Here is a 25197-nt window from a genome sequence, read left to right as displayed (position 1 = left end):
TCAGATATGATTGACCGCACTAATATACCATAAAGTGTTCTTAAGCTAATACAAATATGTCAGCAGTAAACATTAAATCTTGAGATGGCTCTTGTAGATCTTTCTCAATCACATTCGCAAATATTTTAGCAGGGCTGAAAAAATCATTTTGTTAGTTTCTAATGATAATGCTCGTCTATAATGCTTTACAAGAGGCGCGTTTTGCCGAAGTGTAATTTTGAAAAATTTTTAATATTTTTGGCCAGCTCTACGAAGGTGATGTTGAAATTGAACGTCGGTAGACTTTTAATCTCAGACCTTCTTTTGTAAAAGGTGCGATAAATGGTATTTTGAGTCTCTGAATCAGAGATGTGTTTTATTTGTAGAAGAAAATAATATTCCATATATAGTCTTTTGAGATCGGGCTCTTCCGTTTCAAGGCGCGCCATATCGTTCTTTTAATTCATTTAATTCATCGCTTGTGCTGACACATGAAACTTGTCGAAATGTATAGTTTTAAAAAATGTCGACTTTCTTTCATCAGTTTTCTTTCAGTGCAAGGGCAAAACAAAACTATCCGTGTTGGTTTCTTTCTTTTGAGGAAACGCCACGATGGGTGGTTTCAACCGATTGCTTTTAGTTCTTTCATTGGCGGTATTTTGTTTTGTGAATTTGGTGAAACTGCAAGAAGAAGAACGCCCTCCTTTAGTGATTACAGGTACAAGATTCTCTCTAAAGGTTCAACGCCCAAAACTATCGCCCTTGAAAAGAGAAAAATCTATGGGTAAATTGGCGGTTCACAGTTTTGGAGAACCCCATTTGTTAATACTGTATACTATAATACTAGACACGTACTAGAAAGAACTTGGCTTCCTTTAGTGCTCTTCGTACCTCAAATTGTAACCGTCTTTCATTGCTCCACAACTACGTCTATAAAAAAGCGCGCGGTTGGTGGAGACGTATTACCTTTCTTTATGTTTTCATTTTTAGATGAGCCAGCGAAAGATGTCGAAGAAAAGAACAAAGGAAACGAGACTGTAATCATTTTTGCTTTTCCTCTTCAAAAACTATTGTATATTCATACTTGAATCAGTTTGTTGATATATCCACATATGTTTCAACCTTCAAATGCTCAAGATTCCTTAGTTTCGTTAAATTTCCAAATCTGATGATATGTAACGATTTGCTTAAAACTCTGGTCTTCGTTCATTGCAGCAAACTAGAAAAAACGCAATTAATTTATTTTGGAAACTCGAAACCTTTCAAAACAAGAATGATAATTTATCTACACTCTATAACAATGCAGTTTTATTAAACTTCTTCAATCTGATCATTTCTTTTCCACGTCATGTAATGCTTTGCGTATTTGTTTTCATTCAGGCTTGTGGTAATCCGAATGGTTGTGTGAAAGGTCCAAAAGGATCAAGAGGGAGAATCGGTCCCATCGGATCCAGAGGTGCTACTGGGCCCAGGGTAACTTTAAGTTCATTTTGATTGTTTTAAAACTCTGGTCTTGTTGGTAAAAATCATGTTTCAGAGCCCTTAAATGTAGTACCTTAGCTTATGTAAAATAAAATAAAAACACTGTTTTATTGTCAAATTTCGAAATTTTTCAAAACAAGAACGACTATTAATATAGACTCTAGTTTTGTTTCAATTAGTCCAAAACTTTTACTTAAATGGTAGATATTAACCATTCATTCATTCCTGTTTGGTTTTCTTTAGGGTGAAGAAGGTCCAAAAGGCTTCGTTGGGCCGAAAGGACGAAGTGGGGTCCATGCCGTTGAAGGTCCACCTGGAGAACAAGGACAAAAGGTTTGTCACATTTGAGTTTTAAACAGTCCGACTGCATGATATTTGAACCTTAGAGAAGAGAGGGAGAGAAAAAGACTTTAAAAAAACTATTTGTAGATTGCAGATTTAAACACTACAGTTAAGGTTTTCCTTGGCTTCTTTATCCTCATTTACTTTCTTTATTTTTAAGGGACTTCTTGGATTACCAGGACATGCTGGTTTACATGGCGTGCCAGTAAGTGTATATCTGATAACCCTAGCGCGACAAGGAGTTTCGGTCCAAGTTTACTGGGTTCTACACTTAAATTTCTAGTGATGTGGTTTTTTAAACACCCTGTAATTACGTCAATTGTCTGTTTTTGTGAGCGAGTGGGTGCAATGACTTTATTTTATATCAATTTTTATATAATAATTTTGAATAAGCTGTCATATCAGTTACAATAAACCATCAGCTTGAAATAATATTCGTAATTATTATTCATCAAAAATGAAGATATTGCAATTAAAGAACATATTTTACTTTTTCAGGGTTCGCAAGGCTATGAGGGACGAGCTGGCTATCCTGGTGGCTGTGGTTTGATGGGAAAGTCCGTAAGTTTCAATTGCTTTACACTCACAACACAAGATTGTTGTTTTGCTTGGATGTTCCTGATTATTTTATTCTTTGAGCCTTCTGTTCTTACTTTGGGCTTAAAACTGATGTACTTATAGACTTTACACTCAACATTATTTAAACTTCAAATCTTTGGATTGAACTTTCAATAAAATGAAGGGGTCTACTTTTTATGATCTCCATTCTTACAACTTTCCATCGCAATCATAATTGACATCGAAAGTTTTTCATTTATACAGTTGACCTTTTATATTTCGAACCTTAAGGGACCAAAAATCTTCTTCCGCAATTAGAGAAAGATTCGAATTACAGAGAATGATTTATACCAAAGCTGAGGGGACCAATGTTTAAGTTTAAATTACAGAAAGATTCGAATGATAAAGGTTCGAATTAAAGAAAGTTGACTATAGAATCATCCACTATTTTGTAATTACCTTTCACAGGGTGACGCAGGAAACGTTGGAGTGAGTGGATTTGCTGGTCCACCAGGGCGACCAGGTTTGCCAGGACCTAAAGGAGCAAAAGGTTTACCGGCGGTTTCCAACTCCATTGAAGTTGTACCAGGAGAAAAGGTGATTTGAAACTTCGTTATAGGGTGTACCTTTTGTCAGTTTTGTAACTATCCGTCTAATTAAGATTTCAAACTATTATTTTTGTGCAAATAATTATAAAACGTTGAACATTCATTCAGAAAATTTTTAAATTAATGATACAAGATTTCAGACAATCAGACCAGGTTTATGCATACAGTAAAGCCAACATTTGCATTCATATCAGATATTGTTACCAGGTTTCAAAATAATTTCAATAATTAGTAATGAACTTTTTTCTCAGGGTGATTCTGGTGATGCTGGAAGACTTGGATTCAAGGTATGGTACAAATGTGTTTTAGATATAGCATATAGACTGGAGTCGTTTATAATGCGTGTAATACAGTAAAATGGGTGTTGTATGATAAAATGACGAGTCTTACGGGATACATCTTGTATACAATTTATCCCTTCCATCTTTGTTTGCTTACAATACTTTTTCTTTATACTAAACTGTAGTCGTTTATAACCCGTGTAATACAGTAATATGGGTGTTGTATGATAAAAATAATAATGTGTTACGGAATAATATCTGTTTGTATAGAATATTTGTCCCTTCCATTATTTTTTTGCTTATTTTAAACTATGACTGCATTATTTGTCTAGCATATGTAGACTACATATTGATCTTTAAAATTGCATTAAGAGTTATATTTATAGACCTTAGACTGCCATCGTTATTCTTATTGTACTTTTCTCACAATCTTCATTTTCAGGGAGTTAAAGGTGACGAAGGACCGGTTGGAGATTTCGTAAGTCTCCTACTTTTCAATGATAATGTATTTCGCTTTTCTAATGTAATATTCATCGACTGCATTTATTCTGTTGATGGCAATCCATCGTTCAAACTCTTATTCATGATAAAATGCACCATTGCAACTTCTCCTAATATCACGAACCCAACAGCTGATTGGTTGCAAGTGACGTATTGACAACCAATCAACTGTAGGTCTGTGATATAACGCAATGTGGTAGTTTAATCTGAAAATCTTGACAATTTTTACTACACTGTACAATGTGGAATGGAAAATCTACCTTTTGAATATTATCCATCATTTAATGTTATGAAGTAATTTTCCCCACCCACCGGGTCTCTGGCACAGGGGTGTAACAATAATTCAAGATACAACGAAAAATCTTTAAATGGAAATCTGACACAGTATTTTGAATGCCATTATAATTATTTTGTTTGTTGATATTAAGGGAAGAGACGGACTTCTTGGAGCGATTGGTGAACCAGGAATCGATGGCGACGATGGAGAACCAGTAAGAACGGCCAACAATTTACAAATCTTTATTTTGATAACCACGTTTCAACAAAAAACACACATTTTTTATAAGCAACCCAGATTTCGGTATCAGGGCTTGAATTGCTGTACTCTAGCTCAATTTCTGAAAAATCTACTATGACCACCCCTAAAATTTTACCATATTTTATGTTTATCGGGCAAGGGGTGTAGTTAACCATGAGTAGATTATCTAAGCTTTTTTCTTCTCTTTCAAGTTCTAGTTTTACTAGATAGGAAATGTTTTTTGAGTGATTTGAATGTCATTTTTCATTTTAGGCTGAAACAAAACAAGTGAAAGGAGAGAAGGGTTTTCAGGTAAGTACTTTTATACAATCATATTGACCCTACCATCAACAAAAGCGTTACATCCATGTCGTTGTTGACCAACTGACTTTTCGTATCATGTTACATTAAATTTGGATAAACTGTTTTCCAACCATTTAGCATTACATTTGATCAGAAAAATAAGATATTTTCTCATGTCTGACTTTAAACTACCTACTGAGAATAATATCTTAGGCTCTAAATATTTTTATGTCTGCTTTTTTATACTTGATACATCAATCACTATTTCGTTCCAGGGCGATTATGGTGAACCAGGGCCACCAGGGCGCAAAGAGTTAGCGGCTGAAAATAGCGACGAAAGCAACGCGACACTTATTGATGTTGATGATCTACGCTCCAAAGCTAAAGGACCTCCCGGAGACATTGGATTAAACGGAACTAAAGGCGAAAAAGGTCTTCCCGGTGTTAACCATAATTCAACTGGGCCTGTGGTAGGTCTTTTAATTCTCGTCCATCATTAACAAGAAGCTAGGTTCAGTTCTGAAGTCTGAAATTGGTACATAGTCATATTTTCTTCATTACGTTTTTAGTTTAGATCAGCTCTATTAGAAACAATTTAGTTTATCTTGACCAACGTTAGTGGTTTCTTCTATGGCTCTTTCAAATGGATTGAAAAACATTGTATTTTTCCAGGGTGAAATTGGAGATGACGGCGAAAAAGGAGAACCAGGCGTCAATGGGACTCAAGGTCCACAGGTATAAAAAGAATCACTTATTTACTTGTTAAATAATAATTAAGTGATCATTGGGAGGAGTCAAAGGGCCTCTGAAGTGCCCCAAGGGCAATATACTTGCATACACATTCATTTATAATGATTTCTTATTTGATAAATGTTACTGAACTATTTTATAATATGCCAGTTAATAAGTAAGTATATGGGTATATGGGTTAGACATTATGTATTCACATTTTCAGTTCAATATCTGATCCCTTCATTATTCTATTCATAGGGACCTGCTGGAAGCATTGGAAACACAGGGTTACCAGGCCTACAAGGGATGAGAGGAGACGCTGGTGAAGATGGGAAAAATGCAACTGTTGGACAACCTGTAAGTAGGATTTCACTTTACCTCACCAGAACTGTGTAAATAACCAGAAGAAAAACATTTAATTGTATTCAATGTTTCGTACTAAGTTTTGACAAATGGATTTTGACGGTTTTGATAGGCATTGCTGATTCCAAAATGCGAAAAAGGAGATTTAATTTACTGTTTTTTATTGGTTCTAAAATTCTTTTAATTCTCATGTATTATAACAATCCATCAGATCCATAACTCTCTCGAGTTGTACATAATATTTGCATTATCATCTCTTTCACTTCATCAACAACAGGGTGAGGACGGGAAGGCTGGGACCAAAGGAGAGAAAGGACCACGTGGTGAACCGAGTAACGGCGAGGTGATTATTTTCTTCCGAAATCCAGGTTTACAAAGTTGCGTACCTTACGTAATCCGTCGTCATTATTGAAGCAAACGGCAGGGCCGGCGAAACCGGGGGGCTAGGGGGGCTGTAGCCCCCCCACTTTTTTGCAAAAAAAAAAAAAAAAAAAAGAGCGAGAGAGAGAAAGAGAGGGTGAGAAAAAAGACTTGGCTACGTTCAACAATGAAGCCAAAACGGTTTAACAATCTTTCTTTGCTCCATATCCATATAAAAATCTAATGGATAAACTTCATTTAGATGAAGTTGGTAGAGAGTTTGTGTCGACTCGAGTGCATTGCTTTAATAGACGATATCGCGTTTAGATAAATGCAATGCATTCTGGTTTCTCGGGGACCCTCAAGGGAATTGTAATCTATTCCAGATCATTATATAATCGACATAATAATTCCTTTGAGAGTCCCCGAGAAACCAGAATGCATTGCATTTATCTAAACGCGATATCGTCTATTACTTTGGAAAATTTTAATTTTTATTACTGTATACTTACTGTTAAAGCATACTCTCAATCTACTTTTACTTATGAATTTTGAACATGTAAAAGTCCGCTTTATTTACTTAAAGGTTTCATTTTGTTATTATATAGTATAGTATATTCTTTGGTGATTATCAGTATAAAAGAACGCCTAACTTTTTTGATTTTTTCATTCCAATAACTTCACAAAAATTAAATTTAGACCACTTCTAGGCCAATGTAGGGTACCATAATTTCAAAAATTTTCCGGCCCGTGGTGGGGCCTCCTTAGTCACTATATCATTTAGCCCCCTCACTTTTAAAACCGATTCGCCGGCCCTGAAACGTTCGAATTTGAGGTTAGACTCCTTACGTATATTGAACGCTTCCTTGCTTCCATAATGGCTTCAATAAGTTGCGTAACTTAGTAAACTTGAAAAAAAAAACATCTATGCAAATCAAAATATGACGTATATAAAGTTGGTGGTGTCACCCAGCCAGAATAAGAGTCGAACTGCATCTTCGGTGTTGATATTTTGCATTGATTTTGCAAGATTATCAAACAGCTTCAAATAAGGTTTAGTTTTATAATGTAAACTATGATTTGACTGCCTCCTCGGGTGTCGGTGAGCTATCATCTGGTCATCTCTATATTTTCTCATGCCCCTAGACATATACATTAAAAGCTTTATCTTTCTTTCTTTATAATTGCGAGGAAGGCGTATACGGCATATATCAAACCTCCGCGTGCTGTCTTTTGGCCAATGAAATTACGAGAAGCATTATTCATTAGTTTTTAAGACGACACATTATGAAATTTTTAGGTCAACCCGCCGGTCAACGGTAACAAAGGATTACCAGGAGATGATGGTGCTCCTGGAAAATCTGGAACGTTCGGTGCTGAAGGTAAAGCTGGTCAACCTGGTGAAATTGGAGTCATTGGCTCTGTTGGGTCAGCTGGTGATCAAGGATCTGTTGGCGCTAGAGGACCACAAGGGAAAGATGGCACTCCAGGTATATTGTCATTTCAGATTCTGCATGTGAACTTTAATATTACACTCAGCAAATTTTCATCAGTGTTCTAACATGTCTTCCCTCCTTCCCTTCAACTTGGTTATTTTCAAATGATTCGGTTTTGATCAAATTGTCTAAAATAAAATTGTTGGTTGACATAGAAGTTTGTCAGAAACTCTCTATATAGTTTCAATCAAACTTACACTATTCCTATTTCGTTTCATCCGACACAGGAGCTGAAGGTATGATTGGTGACGTTGGACCCAAAGGACCATCAGGAGACCAAGGTCCTCAAGGAGAAGATGGGATCATATTGGCAACCATACCTGGAGATCGTGGGATGGATGGTGTACAAGGTCCTCCTGGTGTGCCTGGGCCCTTCGGTAATCCTGGAGCAAGAGGCGTTCCGGGTAAGAATAAGGCTTGTTGTACATGGCCTATTAATTTTTGTATTTTGGCAAAAGTTGACATTTAAAATACTTATCAATAACTATAAGTTTGCTCTAGCTTCAAATCAAAAGGTGCAAAAAATTACTAAGACTGGAATAGGTGAAGTTCACGAATGGATTCTTTGCAGTCATTTATTTTAATTTCTACGAAATTACTTGACGAGTCCCCCTTTACTTTTTTAGGTAAACCAATCAACGTCTCTTGTATCGAAAACATTTGCCCACAACCTGTGAAAGGTGTACGTGGTATTCCCGGTAATTTCGGACGCCCTGGTCCTCCAGGACAACCCGGTGAATCTGGAGTTAAAGGTTATCCTTCAGATCCATGCCCTACTTGTCCACCCGGTGATCAGGGCATGTCTGGTGATATGGGGATTATCGGAAGACCCGGCAACAAAGGACGCGTCGGTAGTGATGGGGACCCTGGACCCGTTGGGCCGCAAGGAGAACAAGGTCTTCCTGGCCCTAGTGGACCAGTAGGAATTAAGGTTGGTTGCTGATTAATGGTTCAACGTTCACTACCGATTATAGATTCTCAAATGATTATCTTTATGGCTACATGTTTTCTTGTGATTTTACCAAATCAATGTAGAAAATATGTTGTGAGAAGTATACAGGTCGTTTCTATCTATTCGACTGGAAATGTGTCTTTTTCAAGTCACAATCTAAAAAAAAATATACAAAGGCTATGAAAATATTCTTGAAAAAAAAAGTTTTCTGTTGACTTAATATTCTTCACAATAATCTTTTGTACTGCGTTCCCAGGGGATATCCGGCATCAAAGGAGAGATCGGACCAATCGGACGTAAAGGGGAAGATTCGCCCCAGACTGCTGAAACTCCACCAGGAATCAAAGGATCACCAGGAGAAAACGGCATCCCTGGTAAGAGAGGGGTTACTGGTCCAAAAGGCTTGAAAGGTGTTAATGGTACCAATGGAGAGAGTGGACAACCTGGTGCACCAGGGTTCAAGGTACGTGCTACTTCGAAAATGAATTCGATCGTGTGAGTATTATTACAGTACAGTATGAGTAATATTACAGGAGTCTCCATAGCTCGAACTTGCACGGAGTTAAGGGCTCGAGTTAAGGATATTTTGGAATAATGGAGTAAGGTTTGTAAGGCATTGTTAACTGAAGGGACAAAAAACTTGTTCGAGTTAAAGAGATTCTACTGTACACAATCAATCCTTGTTCTTCAACTTTTTTCAAATATCTCATATTTATTAATAATATATAGTGTTTTTTCTATCGTCTTGGAGTTATGAGGTGTGGTTGCTTCTTCTGGATCTCAAATCAATTGTGCCAACGCTCTAAGAGTCTTTTCTTTTTTAAATAGGGTGAAACTGGACCGACCGGTGTTCCTGGAGCAAACGGTACTTCCGGTAAAGCAGGTGTACCGGGTGACAAAGGAGACATCGGACAGGGAGAAGTCGGACAACCTGGTGCTCAAGGACTCGAGGGAATTGTTGGAAAGATTGGCGAAAAAGGAGAGAAAGGATTGAAAGGAGAAGCAGGGAAGGAACCGGATGAAGGTTTGTTCGTTCTTTTGTATCTACGAGATCTTTTTTTGTTAAGACAAGTCTGTTGTATGAGGTTTGATATGTTTCTTGAGAGTTTTGATTTTCCAAATACACAAAGGTATTGAGAAAGGCTTATAGCAGAAATTTAACTTTAACATGACTACTTTTGGGTGCCTAATAAGCGTCCCCGCATTTTAACTTTGCGAAAATTTCCGATAGTAAGTTTTTTAAGTTTCGATAAAGGAAATAGTTCCTCTGGAGAGAGTCTTTTGGTGGAAAGAGGGGGGAAAAGAAAGTAAAACGGGTTACGTTATTTATGATATTTTTGCCGCAATTGCTTCAAAGATTGACTCATTTTTACAAAATGTCATCTGATGCTTAAGGACAAGCAACTCTGAGAACTTTGAGTTTGTCTTCGTTATTACCGAATCTTACTTACAACCATTTTCTTTGTTAAAGAAACGAAGAAGAAACTTCGAGAATCTCTACCAGGATTACCAGGAGACCAAGGACCTGATGGCGATGTCGGCCCCATTGGGGAAACTGGACCCCAAGGGCCGGTAGGTGATTCACTAAAGGGCCTTCGAGGCCAACCAGGACCCAAAGGATTCCCTCCACAGAAAGGAGAGATCGGAGCAAAAGGTTTGGATATTCTTTTGAGTCACTAACTTAGATTTTGTTCATATCAATGATTTTTTAGACAACATTACAATTCCCTATCTCCTTTTCACAGGACGCGTCGGTTCAGATGGTGATCCTGGACCAACAGGTTTTCCCGGAAAGAATGGTCCCAGAGGGCCACCAGGGGATCCAGGAAAAGCCGGCGTTGAAGGACCAGTTGGACCAAAAGGAGAACGCGGAGTTACTGGAGATGCGGGTAGAGATGGACTTCCCGGAATACCAGGTACAATTGTGTGTTACAAGTTGATATTCTAACGCCATGCTATTTTCATTTCTGAAGTTCTAATGGGAGCACAGAATAAGCCTTTCCACGAATTATTTTGAGTACATCGACTGCCTCATTTTGAAACCATTACCAAGGTGATTAAATATAATATTTTGAAAACGAAGCAAGTGTTGTTTGTGACGGTACTTATGAAATATCTATCAGTGCCTGGGATTTTTTAGTATTTATATTCTGCATATTGAAACCATAATCTCTGTTAGGAATTTTGAATTCTCTTGCATTCAGCAGTAAACCTTTTTATATTCATTCTCATTTTTTCTCTGCAGGAGACGATCGATGTTTTGATTACGCTGCTGATATCGGTTTCGTTATGGATTCTTCGCGATCGGTTAACGAAGAAGATTTCGATCGGCAGAAAGAGTTCATCATCGGAATCATCAAACAATTTCAAGTCTCCGTCGATGAGGTATTAGGGAGATAATATTTTGAAGGAGATTATCCTAAAAGTGGCTGATTATTTGGAGAAATAGGAGATGGTTTTACTGTAAGGAAAATAATTTTTCGGGGTCATAAAATCTTTGTGCCACTGTTGGCGCAATGTTAGGGAGATGATAATGAGAATCGTGATGATTGAAAATCAAGGTAGGTACTTTTTGTAAGAATACAATTTTTCGTTTGCTCTATTTTGTCCTTTCTCTCTATTTATCCACGTAACTTTACATCTATTTATTTTGGCAGGTTCAAGCTGGAATCATCAAATATGGACGCAAAGCATGGATTGAAATCAACTTCGATGAATTTTCAAATGAAAAAGAATTAATCGATCAAATTAATCGAATCAAACACGATAACGCAAACGAATCAAGATTAGATTTAGCTTTGCATATGGCTAAAGAAAAATTATTCCCAAGAAGTCGTGGGGTTCGCAGAGACGGCGCCCGTGTTGAAAAAGTGCGTACATACCGGCTTTTTTATAAGAGCATCCAAAATTTTTCCGATGTTCTTGACTTTTTCAGTTTTAAACCTGAAATTGTTTTTAACCTCACCGTCTTGTGATTACTTTGCGCAATCTCCATAAAACCTTAAAATGTTCTCAACTAGTTATTAGTGACTTATATTCCTATATAGTTTGTTCCTTTAAAAAGCGTGTATAATTCTCCGAGTTCCTACAGACGCATTGCAATCTTTATAATCTTCAACGGTTTTTATCACGAGCACAATAGTAATTTATATGAGATAGATGGACTGAGTGAAAATAAGTAAAATATCGATTTCAAATTACTATGGGAAGCAGTGAATTCTTTGGGGATCGACGACAAATCTTTAACACGTAAATCCAATACTCGGGTTGCGGTGGATTGACTATACCTTCATCCACTCAGCGTCGTAAGAATGTTAATTTTTCAGTTATTGGTGGTTTTGGGTGATGGCTTTACAAGCGGTGGCGGTATTCTTTCATCAGAGCTTATTGACGACGCCCAAGAGAACGCCCAAGTATTGAAAGACCAAGGCGTTGAAGTTTTCGCGCTGGCGGTTGGTGACGAAAAGAACACGCTATTGTTGAAAGAATTCGTCTCCAATTCTAGTTATTATATTGAGGTAAATATTTTCTTTTTCTTTTTCCTTTTTATTTTTTTTGCATATGGAATATCATGTTTCTTAACACCTCGCATCGCAATAAAAAGCTCTTTGGGTTTCTAAAATCAGACCTTGCGAGACGAATTTAAAAATATTCTTCTTACGATTCTTAAACGATCTGTGCTCGTGTGGCGATGAAGAGGGAGAAAGTTTTTCGTTTAAAAAATGCTGTGTAAGCAAATGGTAGGAGATACGTTAAATGGTGTCCTTTAAATTGAATAATTGAGCTAATATCTAATTAAGAAATAAAAAGCGAGTAAAACTGTATCTAAAGATTCGATCTATTAAACATTCCCTTCGATGCCTTTATCGTTATCATTTTTCGTTATAATCATCATCATCGCCTTCTTCAGGTGAAAAGTTACACAGAACTCGCCAAGATCGTCGCCAACCTTCAACGATCGCTGAAAGACCGATGTGTGTCGGATGGTGAGAACGGACGGGATGGATTGCCCGGTCCACGGGGTGCTCCCGGACCACCCGGAGAACCAGGTAAGAATACGGAATATTGGATGATTTGAAAAGTTTTCTATATTACTTCTTATATTACGAAAACACTTTGTTCAATTTGAAAGTTAAAAGTTTTTATGTTTGGTAAAGTTCATTCCGCTTTTTTTTCGGTTATTTTTATTCAAATAATTTGAACAAAACAAAATTTTATGATTCATGAAACAATTCACGAAGCTTTATTTGGTCATCAGCATGTTCATAAAAATGATCTAATTTACCAATTCAGCTAGATGACAATCTTATAATCTATATTTTCATCTTACCATAGGGCCACCAGGAAACGGAACCAAAGGATTGCCAGGGCCTCGAGGACCAAAAGGTTTACCAGGAGACAATGCATTTCCGCTACCTGGTGCTGTCGGAGAGCAAGGAGTTGTCGGTATTCCTGGAGACAAGGGTGAGTAAAAGAAATCGAGGCCGTGTAAAAGTACCTTTACTGCTAAATAAGCTGCTGTAATTGTTGTCAGAATTATGATTCATCTTAGCTTGTCGTTTTATCTTGGTTATCTCTGAACAAGTGGGAACTACAAGAAAATGTTTTTCGAATTTTTTCTTTTCTGGAGGTAACGTTATTCTGTAAAGAGAGGCCGTTTTGCGTTTCAAGATCCTTCGTGTTTTTAAATGAATTGTTTTATATTTACTGAATAGGTTTCCGTGGAATGAAAGGAAAACCTACCATAGGACCACCAGGACCACATGGGCCGAAAGGTGACCGGCAATTCGGCGAGACGGGAGTCAAAGGTGTGAAAGGAGAGCAAGGGCCACCGGGACCCACTGGCCTCGATGCGCCACAAAAGAGTAAGTAAACATCTAGAATTTTAGGGTCTTTCGTTTAATGTCCATACATGGGGTGGACGAACCTTTTCGAACCTTTTCTTTATGCCGTAAAGTTACTGTGGACAAACTTGTTCAATCTTTTACCCCCTCGGGAGTTTAGAATAACTCTTAACCCTTCCCCCTGGACACTTAATTTAGGTCTGAAAGAGTACCAATAATATGCAAAAGCACTATTTTAGGCTTTCATTAAAATATAACCTAACCTCCTACACTTGATTTAGAATTTCCTGATAAGAATATTACTTGAATAAAAACACGGTCTTATCTTTCACAGAGCATCCAGTCTCTCACTATCTGACCTTTGTTTGAATCTGTTTCAGTTTGTGATTCCGCATTGGCAGCAGACGTCTTGTTCCTATTGGATACGTCTAGTGGTGTTGGGAAAGAAAACTTCGACAAAATGAAAGACTTTGTGAAACGAATCATCAACACGTTTGACATCGATTCACAAATGTCTCAAGTCTCCATTCTCACTTATGACGTCCAGGCTAGGTAGGTTTGCCAAAATCTTTTTGAACCTAATGGTAGCACTTATCAATAGCGGTGTAATGCATCGAGGGCGCTAGATCTAGTTTTCCTGAACACTTTTGATTTAGCGCCGTTGAACCTTAGGCAAAGTTACAACACGGCAATAGCTTCTTTTCGGGTAGCACTTCAAAAAAACTGCTCTAGACTAAAGTCAAAGTTCACAACCCATTATTTTTTCTTTTCAGATTGGACGTAAAATTCTCAGACTTTAATTCTGAAGAAATGTTATTAGAACGTTTGAGTGAATTAACTTACGAAGCTGGTAAAGCGACCAGAATTGACCATGCCTTGATTCTGGCCAATGAGGAGGCTTTCACAGAGAAAAATGGTGCACGAAGTGACGTCAAAAAGGTACTCGAGGTTTTGTAAAAGCTCATGATATCTTGGAACAGCTGGCGCGCATAACGTTGTTTCAATTTAATGCTCATAACGACCATATAACGTTAGATAAACGTTGAAGCAACGTTGTGTGTCAGTTGGAATATAGTCATTAAGCTTTGGTTGTGTTTTCAAAAAGGGAAATGTTTCTTTCCAAAACAGCAATCAACTTAAATGATACAATATCCAACAACTGCATACACCTGCTCTGCTTCCCAAATCTCCTGAGCGAATATAGTCGGATATCACGTGTTATGCCATCCCAAATGAAGCAGCGACTAAAAGTTTAAAGGAATGATAAAATGGTTTATGATCTTTTTCCTGTAGATACCCTTACATGGTTCTGAGCAAAAAGCCTCAGCTTAAGTTAACTTTATTTCATGTACTCTTATGAATAGAAATTTTTTTTCCATTTTACTGCAATAGCCTTTTCATAGAATTCGTGTTTTGAGTACATGATGTTTTTTCTACGTCACTGCAGTAATCAACTTTTATGGTTGAGCATTCTTTTGCGAATTGAGATTATAAGTTTTAAAGACAACAACAATGGAAAAGAGTTCACGAATTCCCAACTCAATTTTTAACGTCTTTCTCGAGGGGAAATCTTCACTGACTTGTGTATTTTTCCCTGAAAATTGAATCGGAAAATATCGTGTAACAAATGCACGAATCCTATGAAATAGGCTAATGTATTGTTTTATTTTTGTTTAACAAGGTGATGATTCTGATGACTGATGGACAACAATCCTGGTCTCCTGATCAAGTGCCCTTACCTGAAGCTATCAAACCTTTTATTCAAGATAACACGCTCAGATATGCGGTCGGAATCGGTCCCGAGATTTCACCTGTTGAACTAGCAGTCATTGCTGGAAAGAACGTGGTTTTAGCAGATGACTTTGAGTCTTTGTTGGATGAATTGGAGGATCAGATAGGACTCATTGGAACTGATGGATGCAAAGGTAATTAAACGTCAATCTCAAGTTAAGCTGGAGTCTACTAATGACTGATCTTCGCTTTCTGATAATTTTTGACGACACGGAGTCCAGTTGACTTAATCGTGCCATCCAGTCTATATAAAATTTTTAAGGGGACCCAAGGCTAATCTAAACTCACACCGTTCAATGTTCATAACGTCAAAAGGGCATTAAAGCAACGTTGTTAGCCGGATGCTTCCTCTAACTATTAGGATATTGGATGTTGTTTAGGGTTTGAATATCACTTCACTCCCTAAATTCAATATTCTGCCTTTTTCTTTTGACTTAGAAATATCCTTTACACACTGTTGGCATTCCGCTACATCTTTCTCGGCACGATAATGTCAAAAGGGAATATCTCTAGAACTTAGAATTTCATTTCAACGACTTCAACTGAAGATTGTGTGAAACAGTAATAAATTAAAAAACAATTTTACTGCTTCTTCTACCACTGCAGCACCATGATACCTTTTTTCCCCTTCTCTCTCATTCATAGGTGATGACGGCGCACGTGGTTTGAAAGGGCCACGTGGTGAGAAGGGGTCACGTGGTACAGATGGTGATCCAGGAGATGATGGGAAGATTGGAAAAGTTGGTGGCCAGGGAAAAAAAGGTGAATGGGAGTATTCTTACACAATAAGTTCGGTACCCACCGGTTTTTACAAGGCGTCATTGGTCCGTCAATTTTCTAAATAATTCTTGCACTATTCAGATTAACTAAGAAGGAATGTCTTGCACGAAGACATGAAATAGACATTTGTTTTGGACGAATTGAGAAGCTAGCAATATATTACAATATGAAAGAAACTTTTTGTGTCTAGTTTAATCGACACTGCAGGTTTATTGGTAATGCTAATTCCAACACTATTACCCATAATGCAATCCATGCAATGCGTCATTTGTTTTCTTCTATTTTCCGAATATCTGTTAGGACTTTTCACTTAACTTTTAAGTTTTACGCTGTTTGTTTCTTTCGCCAGGTATGAAAGGAGAACGGGGAGGACCGGTCGGAGCAGGTGCCAAAGGCTTGAAAGGAGATCAAGGTGCTGAAGGACCACAAGGATTGCCAGGTATTTTCAAATTGATTTTACACAATAAAGGCTTCCCGTTGGTTGGACGCAAAAAAAACATCTAAAATTGCGACCAATAGAAACTCGTCATTAGAGAATGCTGGTCCTTATTACCCATAATTCCTTTCGAATGGAAATTAATGCAGATTTTTACTGAAACGATGTTTTTCTATATGACAGGTTGTGCACGTGGTACAGGCCAGATCGGTGAGAAGCCAACCGACCTCGTTTTCATGATGGACATGTCAGCCTCATTGTTGCAAGGTGGTTTCCAAAAAGAAAAAGACTTCATCAGTAGTATCATTAAAAAGGTCTGTGAAAAATTATGAAACCGATCAACCGGTACTTTAACTGATTTTGGGTGTTAATTGAAGATTTTTTAACACTCTTTTTATAACCCAAACTTTACGGAATTTAACGAGGGCATTACTCAGAGGGAATGCAGTAGCGTAGACAGGAGGGGCGCAAAATTTGTGTAGGAGAGCAAATTTTTATGAGACTATAATTATCTATTACTAGCCATAACTTTCATTAAGGTACTACCGCAGCAAAACGAACAGAGTTGAATTTTTCAAAAGGAATGATCTTAGCCTTACAGTAATTTTTGTTAAGAGTGACCTCTCATCTGAGACAAAATTCTTTCAAATGCTAACAAATGTGTCAAGGGAGTGATTTACAGTCTACTTAGAGTGACATCCGTGCCTTGTCTTACACGTTTTTTATAAGAACAATTTCATAAGAATACGAGGCTGAAATTTGGCCAAAACCTAAGAACAAATTAAGATGAATCTGAACCTCAGATTTCAGAAATTACTGAGAAGTACATGTTTCCATTTTAATTTATATTGACATTTAAGGCTGAAAAACTCATATAAATTTAAGAGCAGCCCAGCCAGAATCATATGACTTACTGGTTTTTCCTATAAAAAGCGTATATATCTCGAGAGACCGTAAGATAAGAATGCTACCGTTAAGCGGAACTAAAATACTGAAAAACGCGCGCAAAATTTTGAGATGTTTGCCCAACTTATGCGTGAAGCTATGAATGCCATCCTCCTCAGAAGCTTTAGGCTTCCTCTGGTGGCAATAATATAAAAATATAATTACAGTCTCATAAAAATCTGCTCTCCTACACAAATTTTGCGCCTCTCCTATCTACGCTACTGGGAATGTAGATATTTTAGGTGGTCAACAAGCTGTCATCCAGTTTAATTTGATGAACATTTTAGGTATGCCCGCGTGACTGTCAACCCAGAACTGTGGTCATACACAGTTTAAAAAATATCAGTCATACTCTATTTAAGTGTATTGCTCTTTCAAAACTTTGATAACTAAAGTAGCTATAACTTAAATTGTTCTTCTTGTTCCATTGTAAGGTTGGTCCAATGTCCATCAAAGGTTTACGTGCAGGAGTAGTTCTTTACAGCAATGATGCCAAACTGGAAATCTTCTTGAACGATTATTTCGATGTCGAATCTTTCACCAAGGCTGTCGATGGTTTGGAATACAAACCAGGAACGATGACCAGGATTGATCTAGGTCTAAAGGAATCCAAGGCGATGTTCAACGAAGAAAACGGTGCAAGGGGGGCGTCAAAGAAGGTTTGTGACATACTTTTTATGAATGTACAGCTGTTTGATATTTATGTTTGACTGGAATTTTTATTTATCCGCAGACAAGTGTTCCGTCCTCCCCAGAGCCTATAAGTGTGACTCGAGTAAAGGTGCATAGACCAATGAATGATAAGTGAATCTCCTTGGTAGGATTTGAAGCCATTAAAATCCAACCAAAGTTGCGCGGCCCATCGCGGTCCGCGTGAATTTCACACAAATGCCAGATTGAAAGTAAAATTTATTGCCAGATTTTGTAGCACTCGAAAACAAAAAAATCGTTAGATTCAATTTGTTATAAAAAATATGGCGAGAAAGGTTAAAGATTCACCTTATACTTAATTGACATAGACTGCTGTTATCGCCAGAGTTTTCAAAATGGAATGGAGTTTTTTAATATTTGGCTATGTTTTATCAAAGGAGAGAGAACTTTCCAAATTATCTCTCCAAAGAGACTTAAATGATGTGGTACTGCCTTTTTTAATGCTGTTAAATAAATTTGTTCACGTACTCCTACTTCAAATTATAGGAAAATACTTCGAAGTTTGAAGTGAGCTGAGCGATGATATTATATATCCCTGACTACTACCATCCTCTAACGATCCGTGCTTATTATTGACTTCATTCGATGGTTTATAAGATAATATATAATAATAGAAAATATAGTGAAAAAATCTGGACTGAGTAAAATATTTCCATTTGGTACGAATAACTGTCTGATAACTATACCGTCTATCGTTGGGTCCATAAGACAATGCTTTAACTTTCTACAACAGGTTTTAGTGTTGATGACGGACGGGCAACAAACATACGTACCTAAGATCAAACCACCACAAAAATACTCTGCCGAACTCATCCAGCAAGGAATCGAAATTTATGGCGTGGGAATCGGAGAAGAAATCGATCAAGTCGAACTTGAATCGCTCATTTCAAAACCGGAATATATTTTCTTGGCAGATCGAGTAAACGGTTTGATGGATCGGCTCGTCAGTGAGATCGGACAAGCACTTACTTGCGAAGGTATGTATAGTTTTCGAATCGGATTTTATTTCCCATATTTTCTTTTTGATTTTAAGAGCTGATGACAAGGTCACTAAAAAAATAAATAATTTAGGAGGCGGGGTAGATTCGAAAACTATTCATGATATGCACCATTACAATGTCTTCCACGGACCCAACAGCTGATTGGTTGAAAGTGGCATATTGACTGATTTTACATCACTTACCAATCAGCTGTTGACTCAATGATGTAATGTCAGAATTTACTGTACCGTTTACTGTGTTTTTTTTTCAAACTCTAATGCCGCTTTATTTTATCCGTAAACCTCCCCTTACGGCTGTAAACTCCGAGAGCATATCTTTTCCCACGCTATATTTTCCCACCTTTCATGGACGATAGCATCCTTTAGAATAGGTCCTATTCTTCCTTGATTTATCAAAATTGCCAAATCACCAGATCTAGTTTTGTTTTTGAATATTGGAAAATCCAAGCATGGTGAATATACTTCAATTTTCCACTTAATTCTTTTTTTGGTTCAGGTGGACCGCGAGGACCTGAAGGTCGATCTGGAGATGACGGGCCTCCAGGAGCCGATGGTGCCAAAGGAAAGATCGGACAACAAGGGGCACGTGGTGAACAAGGAGAACCCGGTTTTGGTCCGAAAGGAGATATCGGGGATATCGGATTACCGGGATTGATCGGAGACACTGGAGACAACGGATGGCGAGGTAAGAAGGTTATCGGAAATCTTGAAATACAAATAAATGACAACGTCGTCCCTGTGTATCCCAGGCTGTATTTACGTTGCTGATGAATGCTAGAGAAAATTATCTGTTGCTATCGGTTAGCAATCAAAAAGCCGATAATACAGAAGGACCGAGGTCGAGTAAATGAAAATATTGAAGTGACACTTTGATATCAATTGAGTTTAGATTTTAAATGTTCACTTCAAGGTGAAGGTTACCAAAGGAATATTTTGCTCTAAGAACAAAGCACCTTTATAAGAAATGATTTAACGATAAAATTTTTACTTGTTTTCTTTTAGGACCTAATGGTTTAATGGGACCCAGAGGGCCGATCGGAGAGCAGGGAAGTGATGGTCCTCGAGGTCCGAAAGGAGAAAGTGGATTCGTAGGTATCGATGGAGACCCTGGACCTAAAGGTATGATGAATCATTTTCCCATTTTCTTGATAGTCATAATGTTATGTTTTCACCCTTGTTTTCGGCCAGGCTACTGGGAAATTTGTTAAACAATTTTTCTCTAGCTTGAATTTGCCACAACTAGAAAAACTGGGTGTTTTCATAAAACAAATTGAATATAATGAATTGTTGTTTGAAACAACGGACAGCTTATGTTCCTTTTTGAATTATTTTGAAGTCTATTCATTATACTAGAACTTACTAGCCTTCTACTGAGTCGTTGATTGGCTCCTGTCCAGAAAGTTTGACCATGTACATTGATTGGGGTCGAACAATTTGTTTGATATAAGTTAGATATATCCCTGTACATGAAATATCATGAGATGAAATGAGTTTTTTGCTTTCCATTTCAGGACCATTGGGACCCAAAGGAGTGCGTGGGGACGACGCCAAAGGACAGACTGGTTTAGATGGAGCACCCGGAGCGCCAGGACCAAAAGGAGAAACCGGAGATCCGGCAGAATTACCGGAAGGAAGTGATTTGAAAGATCTGAGAGGTGATGAAGGTAGGATGAGTTGTTTTTCTCTTTTCATGCAACGGTTACACTCCACCTTTTCTTGCCTTTTCACATTAAAGTAAAGCTTTGGTAAAAATAATAAGATCAAACGCAAATTAGTTTATCAGCTTAAATCACCCTATCTGACAGAAGGGGGCTTTTAGATTATCATTTCGAAAATCCGGTTTAATGAATGGCAATGTTAGGTTTGTTAAACTTCTTCATCACTTTTTAGGTTACGTAGGACCTCTTGGTGAAATTGGCCCAGAAGGTCCCAAAGGGAAGTTATTCACAGAGCCAGGACCACCAGGGTTACCTGGATCAAAAGGAGATCAACCAGGGCCTGGAGATCTTGGCGATTCTGGCGAAATGGGACCGATTGGACCGCCTGGTTTCAAAGGTATAGCGGGCGCTTACTCCTAAAGCTGGACACCCTACAAAGTTTTTCCTTAAGAATTATTAATAACATTTTTGTGAGAATCTTGACACTTGTTTTTCGAATCTGCTAAATAACATTAAGTTCTTGGAAACCCTGCTCCTTAGCCATGTCGAATGTTTCGCTAATCAGCACCCTTGCTAATTCAAAGGAATTCAAAGGAATTCCTGTCCCTTGAAGATTGAAGGTATAGTGAATAGAGAATCAATTGAATCTTCACTACTTGGCCTGGATAGAACCAAAGTCTATCACATCTCGTTGGAAAGATTTTCGCATTCTCTTTTCTTCCGCAACAGGTGAACAAGGAAAACAAGGTGAAATTGGTGATCAAGGAATCAAGGGGAAACAAGGACCCAAAGGCCGCGTTGGTACGGATGGAGACCCTGGTGCTCAAGGTCGTTCGATCGATGGTGAGCCCGGTGAAAAGGGCGTGTCCGGTATTCTTGGTGAGATTGGACTAAAAGGAGAGATCGGAAAACAAGGTTTCTTCGGAATAACCGGACAGAAAGGAGGAAGAGGAGAACCGGGAAGTCCAGGTGATTATTTTTGCTGTTATATTTTCTTCACGGCGTATTAAGATTAAAAAAGTGAGTTTATTTATAATTTTTCTATAATTTTTCTTTCGGTAAGGTCCTCAGCAAAAACCTATCCCAGGTCAAGACAAAGAATTCCAAGGAAAAGTAGGAGAAAAAGGTCTCCTAGGAGATGACGGTTACCAAGGCGACGTCGGAGAAATGGGGCCAGTCAAATTACGTCAAGGGTTCAAAGGAGATGAAGGAGAAAATGGTACATCAGGAGCCAAAGGCGATTCAGGAAATATCGGACTTCAAGGACCCTCTGGTGCCGAAGGACCCAAAGGTATTACTCATTGTTTGTTGATTTTATATTGATTTAGTTAGAGGAGGTTCAACAAAAAATCACTTTAAAAAAATCCTTTATGAGAAATTTAAAACATTGTTTCAGTTTCAAAGATTGATCACACAATAATAGAATATATGAAACATTTTAGAAGATTCATTATGTATTTTTGGAAGAGATTTAAAGTTGTTTTCGTTAATTCAATAATTTTGAGCTTCATAAAATAGTTCTTTAGCAAAACTTTGGAAAATCTTAGAATATTCCTGTCTATCAGCTCGCCCACACACCTTATTTCTCTGTAGTCAATATTATTATTGCAAAGGATTGAGATGAACTTGAAGAAATCATAACTTTTCCTCTGTTTCAGGATTGAAAGGCCGTGCTGGTACCGGTGGTGATCCCGGATCGGATGGGAAATCGGGATTAATCGGGGAAAAAGGTGACCCAGTCCCACCAGGTGATTCAGGTGATGTTGGTGATATCGGGGATATCGGGCTAACCGGGCGACCTGGATTGAAAGGAATAGGTGGATTACCAGGTGAGAGATTTTATATTTTTTTGTGTATTACTTATTTCCTCTCAAGTTTTGAATGAATTCTTCCTGAGGAAAATTAACGGAACTTTATCTGCTGAGTGAAGACATGATCCAGTCTTCTCAACTAAGTTAATAAGTCGAAAGAAATAAAACTTTAAAGATATGTAAGTTTATCGGGTAAGCCTGTCATTTTTACAAGACTTTTACGCACTTTCTTTGAAGGTATCGACGGAAATAGCGGTCAGAAAGGACAAAAGGGTGCTGAAGGTCAAAGTGGGTTTCCTGGCATTGTCGGCTCTCAAGGGCCAACCGGACCCAAAGGATCGCAAGGTGTTGATGGTGCTGCTGGTAACAATGGACCCGTCGGCCAAAGTGGGCCAGTTGGACCAGATCGTATTCCCGATTCATTCGGACATTATATTGTGAGACATGCGCAGGACGCATATGCGCCATCTTGTCCAAATAATTACCAAGTGATGTGGGAGGGGTATTCCCTAATGTACACAGTGGGCAATGGACAAGCGCATGCGCAAGATTTGGGCGATGCAGGATCGTGTGTACGATCTTTCAGGTAATATTTAGCTTTTCGTTCGGAAGATTATCAAGATTATGTTATGAAAGAATTTATTTTGAATATACCATCAAAAAATGTTGACCTGGTTTATCCATTGTACAAATATGTCGTACTATCTACTTCTTTTTTGCACGTTTTTGTAACAGAAGAACTCTTATATCTTCTAACTTTTTACAATTAAAGTTATGAAAATTTCTCAATTTCTTTTCCATCACAGCACTTTGCCATTCTTATTCTGTGAAATGACCGGCAACTGTCAATACGCAAATCGAAACGATTTTGTTTACTGGCTGTCTGGTGATATCCGTAACACGCCAATGACGCCCGTCTCTAACGCCGTTATCGAGCCGTACGTCAGTCGTTGTTCCGTATGTAAAGCGCCGGACATCAGCATTGCCGTGCACTCACAAGACACCATTGAACCGGTCTGCCCCAAAGGTTATGATTCCGTATGGGACGGATACAGTTTCCTTATGGTAAGCAAACCCTTTTTTGCCCAGTTATTCTAAATGTCCTGTCTCTGACCTGTTTCAATCATTGGACTTAAAGCCCGCCGGAATAGAGCAGAATCTCTAACCTTTACCAAGCAAGAAAAAGTGAAGCCTGAAGACTTCTGCTGCTTAGGATGACGTGCTTTCTTTTATTTTCGATTGGCAAAATTTTGGAATTCTGGCGTTTGTGTGAAACCATGCGTTTTGTGTGGTGAATCAGTAGCTTCACCAAGAAATCTAACAGTTTCATCTCAAGCTACTTTGGGACTTTCAATGCTTTTAAGTTAGTTCAATCTTAAACCTTATGTCGAGTAGTCTAGCAAGCTAGACGACTAATTCATACATAGTAGAAATAAAGCAAAAAGTAATAAAGGGAACAATTTTAGTCGTCTAGAAACCTTTGTGCACTAATTCCAAACAAAAGAAAAGTGTCAATATTGCAATTATAATTTTTTCCCGCTCAAAAAAAATCTTAAAAAAAAATGTGTGTGGATTTGTGTATTGAAAGTATTTTTCATTTGAGTTGATTTTGTTTTGAGAGTTTGTTATTGCTTGATAAATTGTTTTCTTCGCTACGCAAGTTTCTGCGTAGCTAGCCGGGGTATCTATAAGGCTGGAACACCGGATTCTTCCAGTCGTTTATACAAACTAAATCCCGTATTATCATTATTAGCATTGGTATTATTAGTATTACACGCATTATAAACGACTCCAGTCTATATGTCGAGTTGAAAAATTGTATTTATATTTTTAGAAAAAAATCAAAGGGAAAAATCAAAATATAATAGCCGCATCCTTCTTCACCGTTATCACTGCTATAATTGAGGAGTTTTCTAAAATTTCTTTTGATCTTTACAAACAAAACAAGTTTTGATTTAAAACAAATTTCAACATTACGACACGCAAGTATCTTCGCACGCACTTATTATTCCCATACCCCAGATAACATATATAATTGGATTTTGCCACAAAAACATTATTGACTTATCTCAACCTTAAATGAAAATCTGATATTTTATATCATCAAGATATAAAAAAACCCACACACTTTTCGAATAATTTTTCTTTATTCTTTCTTGACTACAGGTGGCAGGTGCAGGCAAAACAGGTGCAGGGCAACCTCTATCATCATCGACTGGATCATGTCTTGAGAAATTCCGCCCTCAACCCTTCCTGGAATGTCAAGGATCACGTGGTACTTGTGCATTCTTCTCCGATAAATTCAGCTTTTGGCTCACCACAATAGAACCCACAAAAGAGTTCGAAATCCCCGAACCAAAAGTTTTAGACACCAACAAAGGCGATCAACTCACCAATCGCGTTTCGCGGTGTAAAGTTTGTCTGCGGGTGCCACGAAGCAACCGCCCTGATTCACCGAACAGCACCCCCGCCAACAAAGATGCCTCATCTCTTCTCGACCGTGTGGCGAGAAGGATTAGGAACTGGTTTTAAAGAACTTTGAAATGTACGGGTGGACGGGCGGTACCTGACACACCATATTATCTACGCCCCTTACCTAAAATTTATTCCCCAAAAATAATGCAAGACTTTCAACATTTATACATACAATACATATTTATGTTAATATTTTTATTTGCGCAAACTTATTTATTATTTTGTAATTTTTTGAGAATTTTTCTACTTTTAAGATATCACTATTTTTCTTA

At 37.9% G+C, this 25197-nt stretch overlaps 1 protein-coding gene across 1 annotated transcript; it reads left to right on the top strand.

The window, feature by feature from the left end:
• The first annotated feature begins 524 nt into the window (after positions 1-524).
• On the top strand, positions 525-25197 carry LOC136801183 (collagen alpha-2(IV) chain-like). Its single transcript, XM_067057820.1, has 46 exons — positions 525-697; positions 970-1016; positions 1360-1452; positions 1705-1794; positions 1964-2008; positions 2302-2364; positions 2830-2958; positions 3221-3256; positions 3693-3728; positions 4180-4242; positions 4542-4580; positions 4847-5041; positions 5244-5306; positions 5562-5660; positions 5944-6009; positions 7327-7516; positions 7750-7926; positions 8149-8453; positions 8731-8937; positions 9303-9498; positions 9946-10128; positions 10220-10390; positions 10720-10859; positions 11132-11344; positions 11801-11992; positions 12385-12523; positions 12810-12938; positions 13190-13339; positions 13699-13870; positions 14092-14257; positions 15000-15243; positions 15755-15871; positions 16239-16328; positions 16509-16639; positions 17705-17929; positions 18715-18958; positions 19478-19666; positions 19984-20100; positions 20493-20645; positions 20872-21036; positions 21369-21608; positions 21703-21930; positions 22298-22468; positions 22688-23036; positions 23257-23515; positions 24617-25197. The coding sequence occupies exons 1-46, from the start codon at positions 592-594 to the stop codon at positions 24980-24982; spliced, it is 7188 nt and encodes a 2395-aa protein (XP_066913921.1). The 5' UTR covers positions 525-591; the 3' UTR covers positions 24983-25197.

This window comes from Clytia hemisphaerica, unplaced genomic scaffold, assembly GCF_902728285.1.
Source record: "Clytia hemisphaerica strain Z4C2 unplaced genomic scaffold, Clytia hemisphaerica genome assembly, whole genome shotgun sequence".
Classification (NCBI taxonomy): domain Eukaryota; kingdom Metazoa; phylum Cnidaria; class Hydrozoa; order Leptothecata; family Clytiidae; genus Clytia; species Clytia hemisphaerica.
Note: the sequence above shows the minus strand (reverse complement) of the source record. Positions and strands in the feature narration are given on the sequence as shown.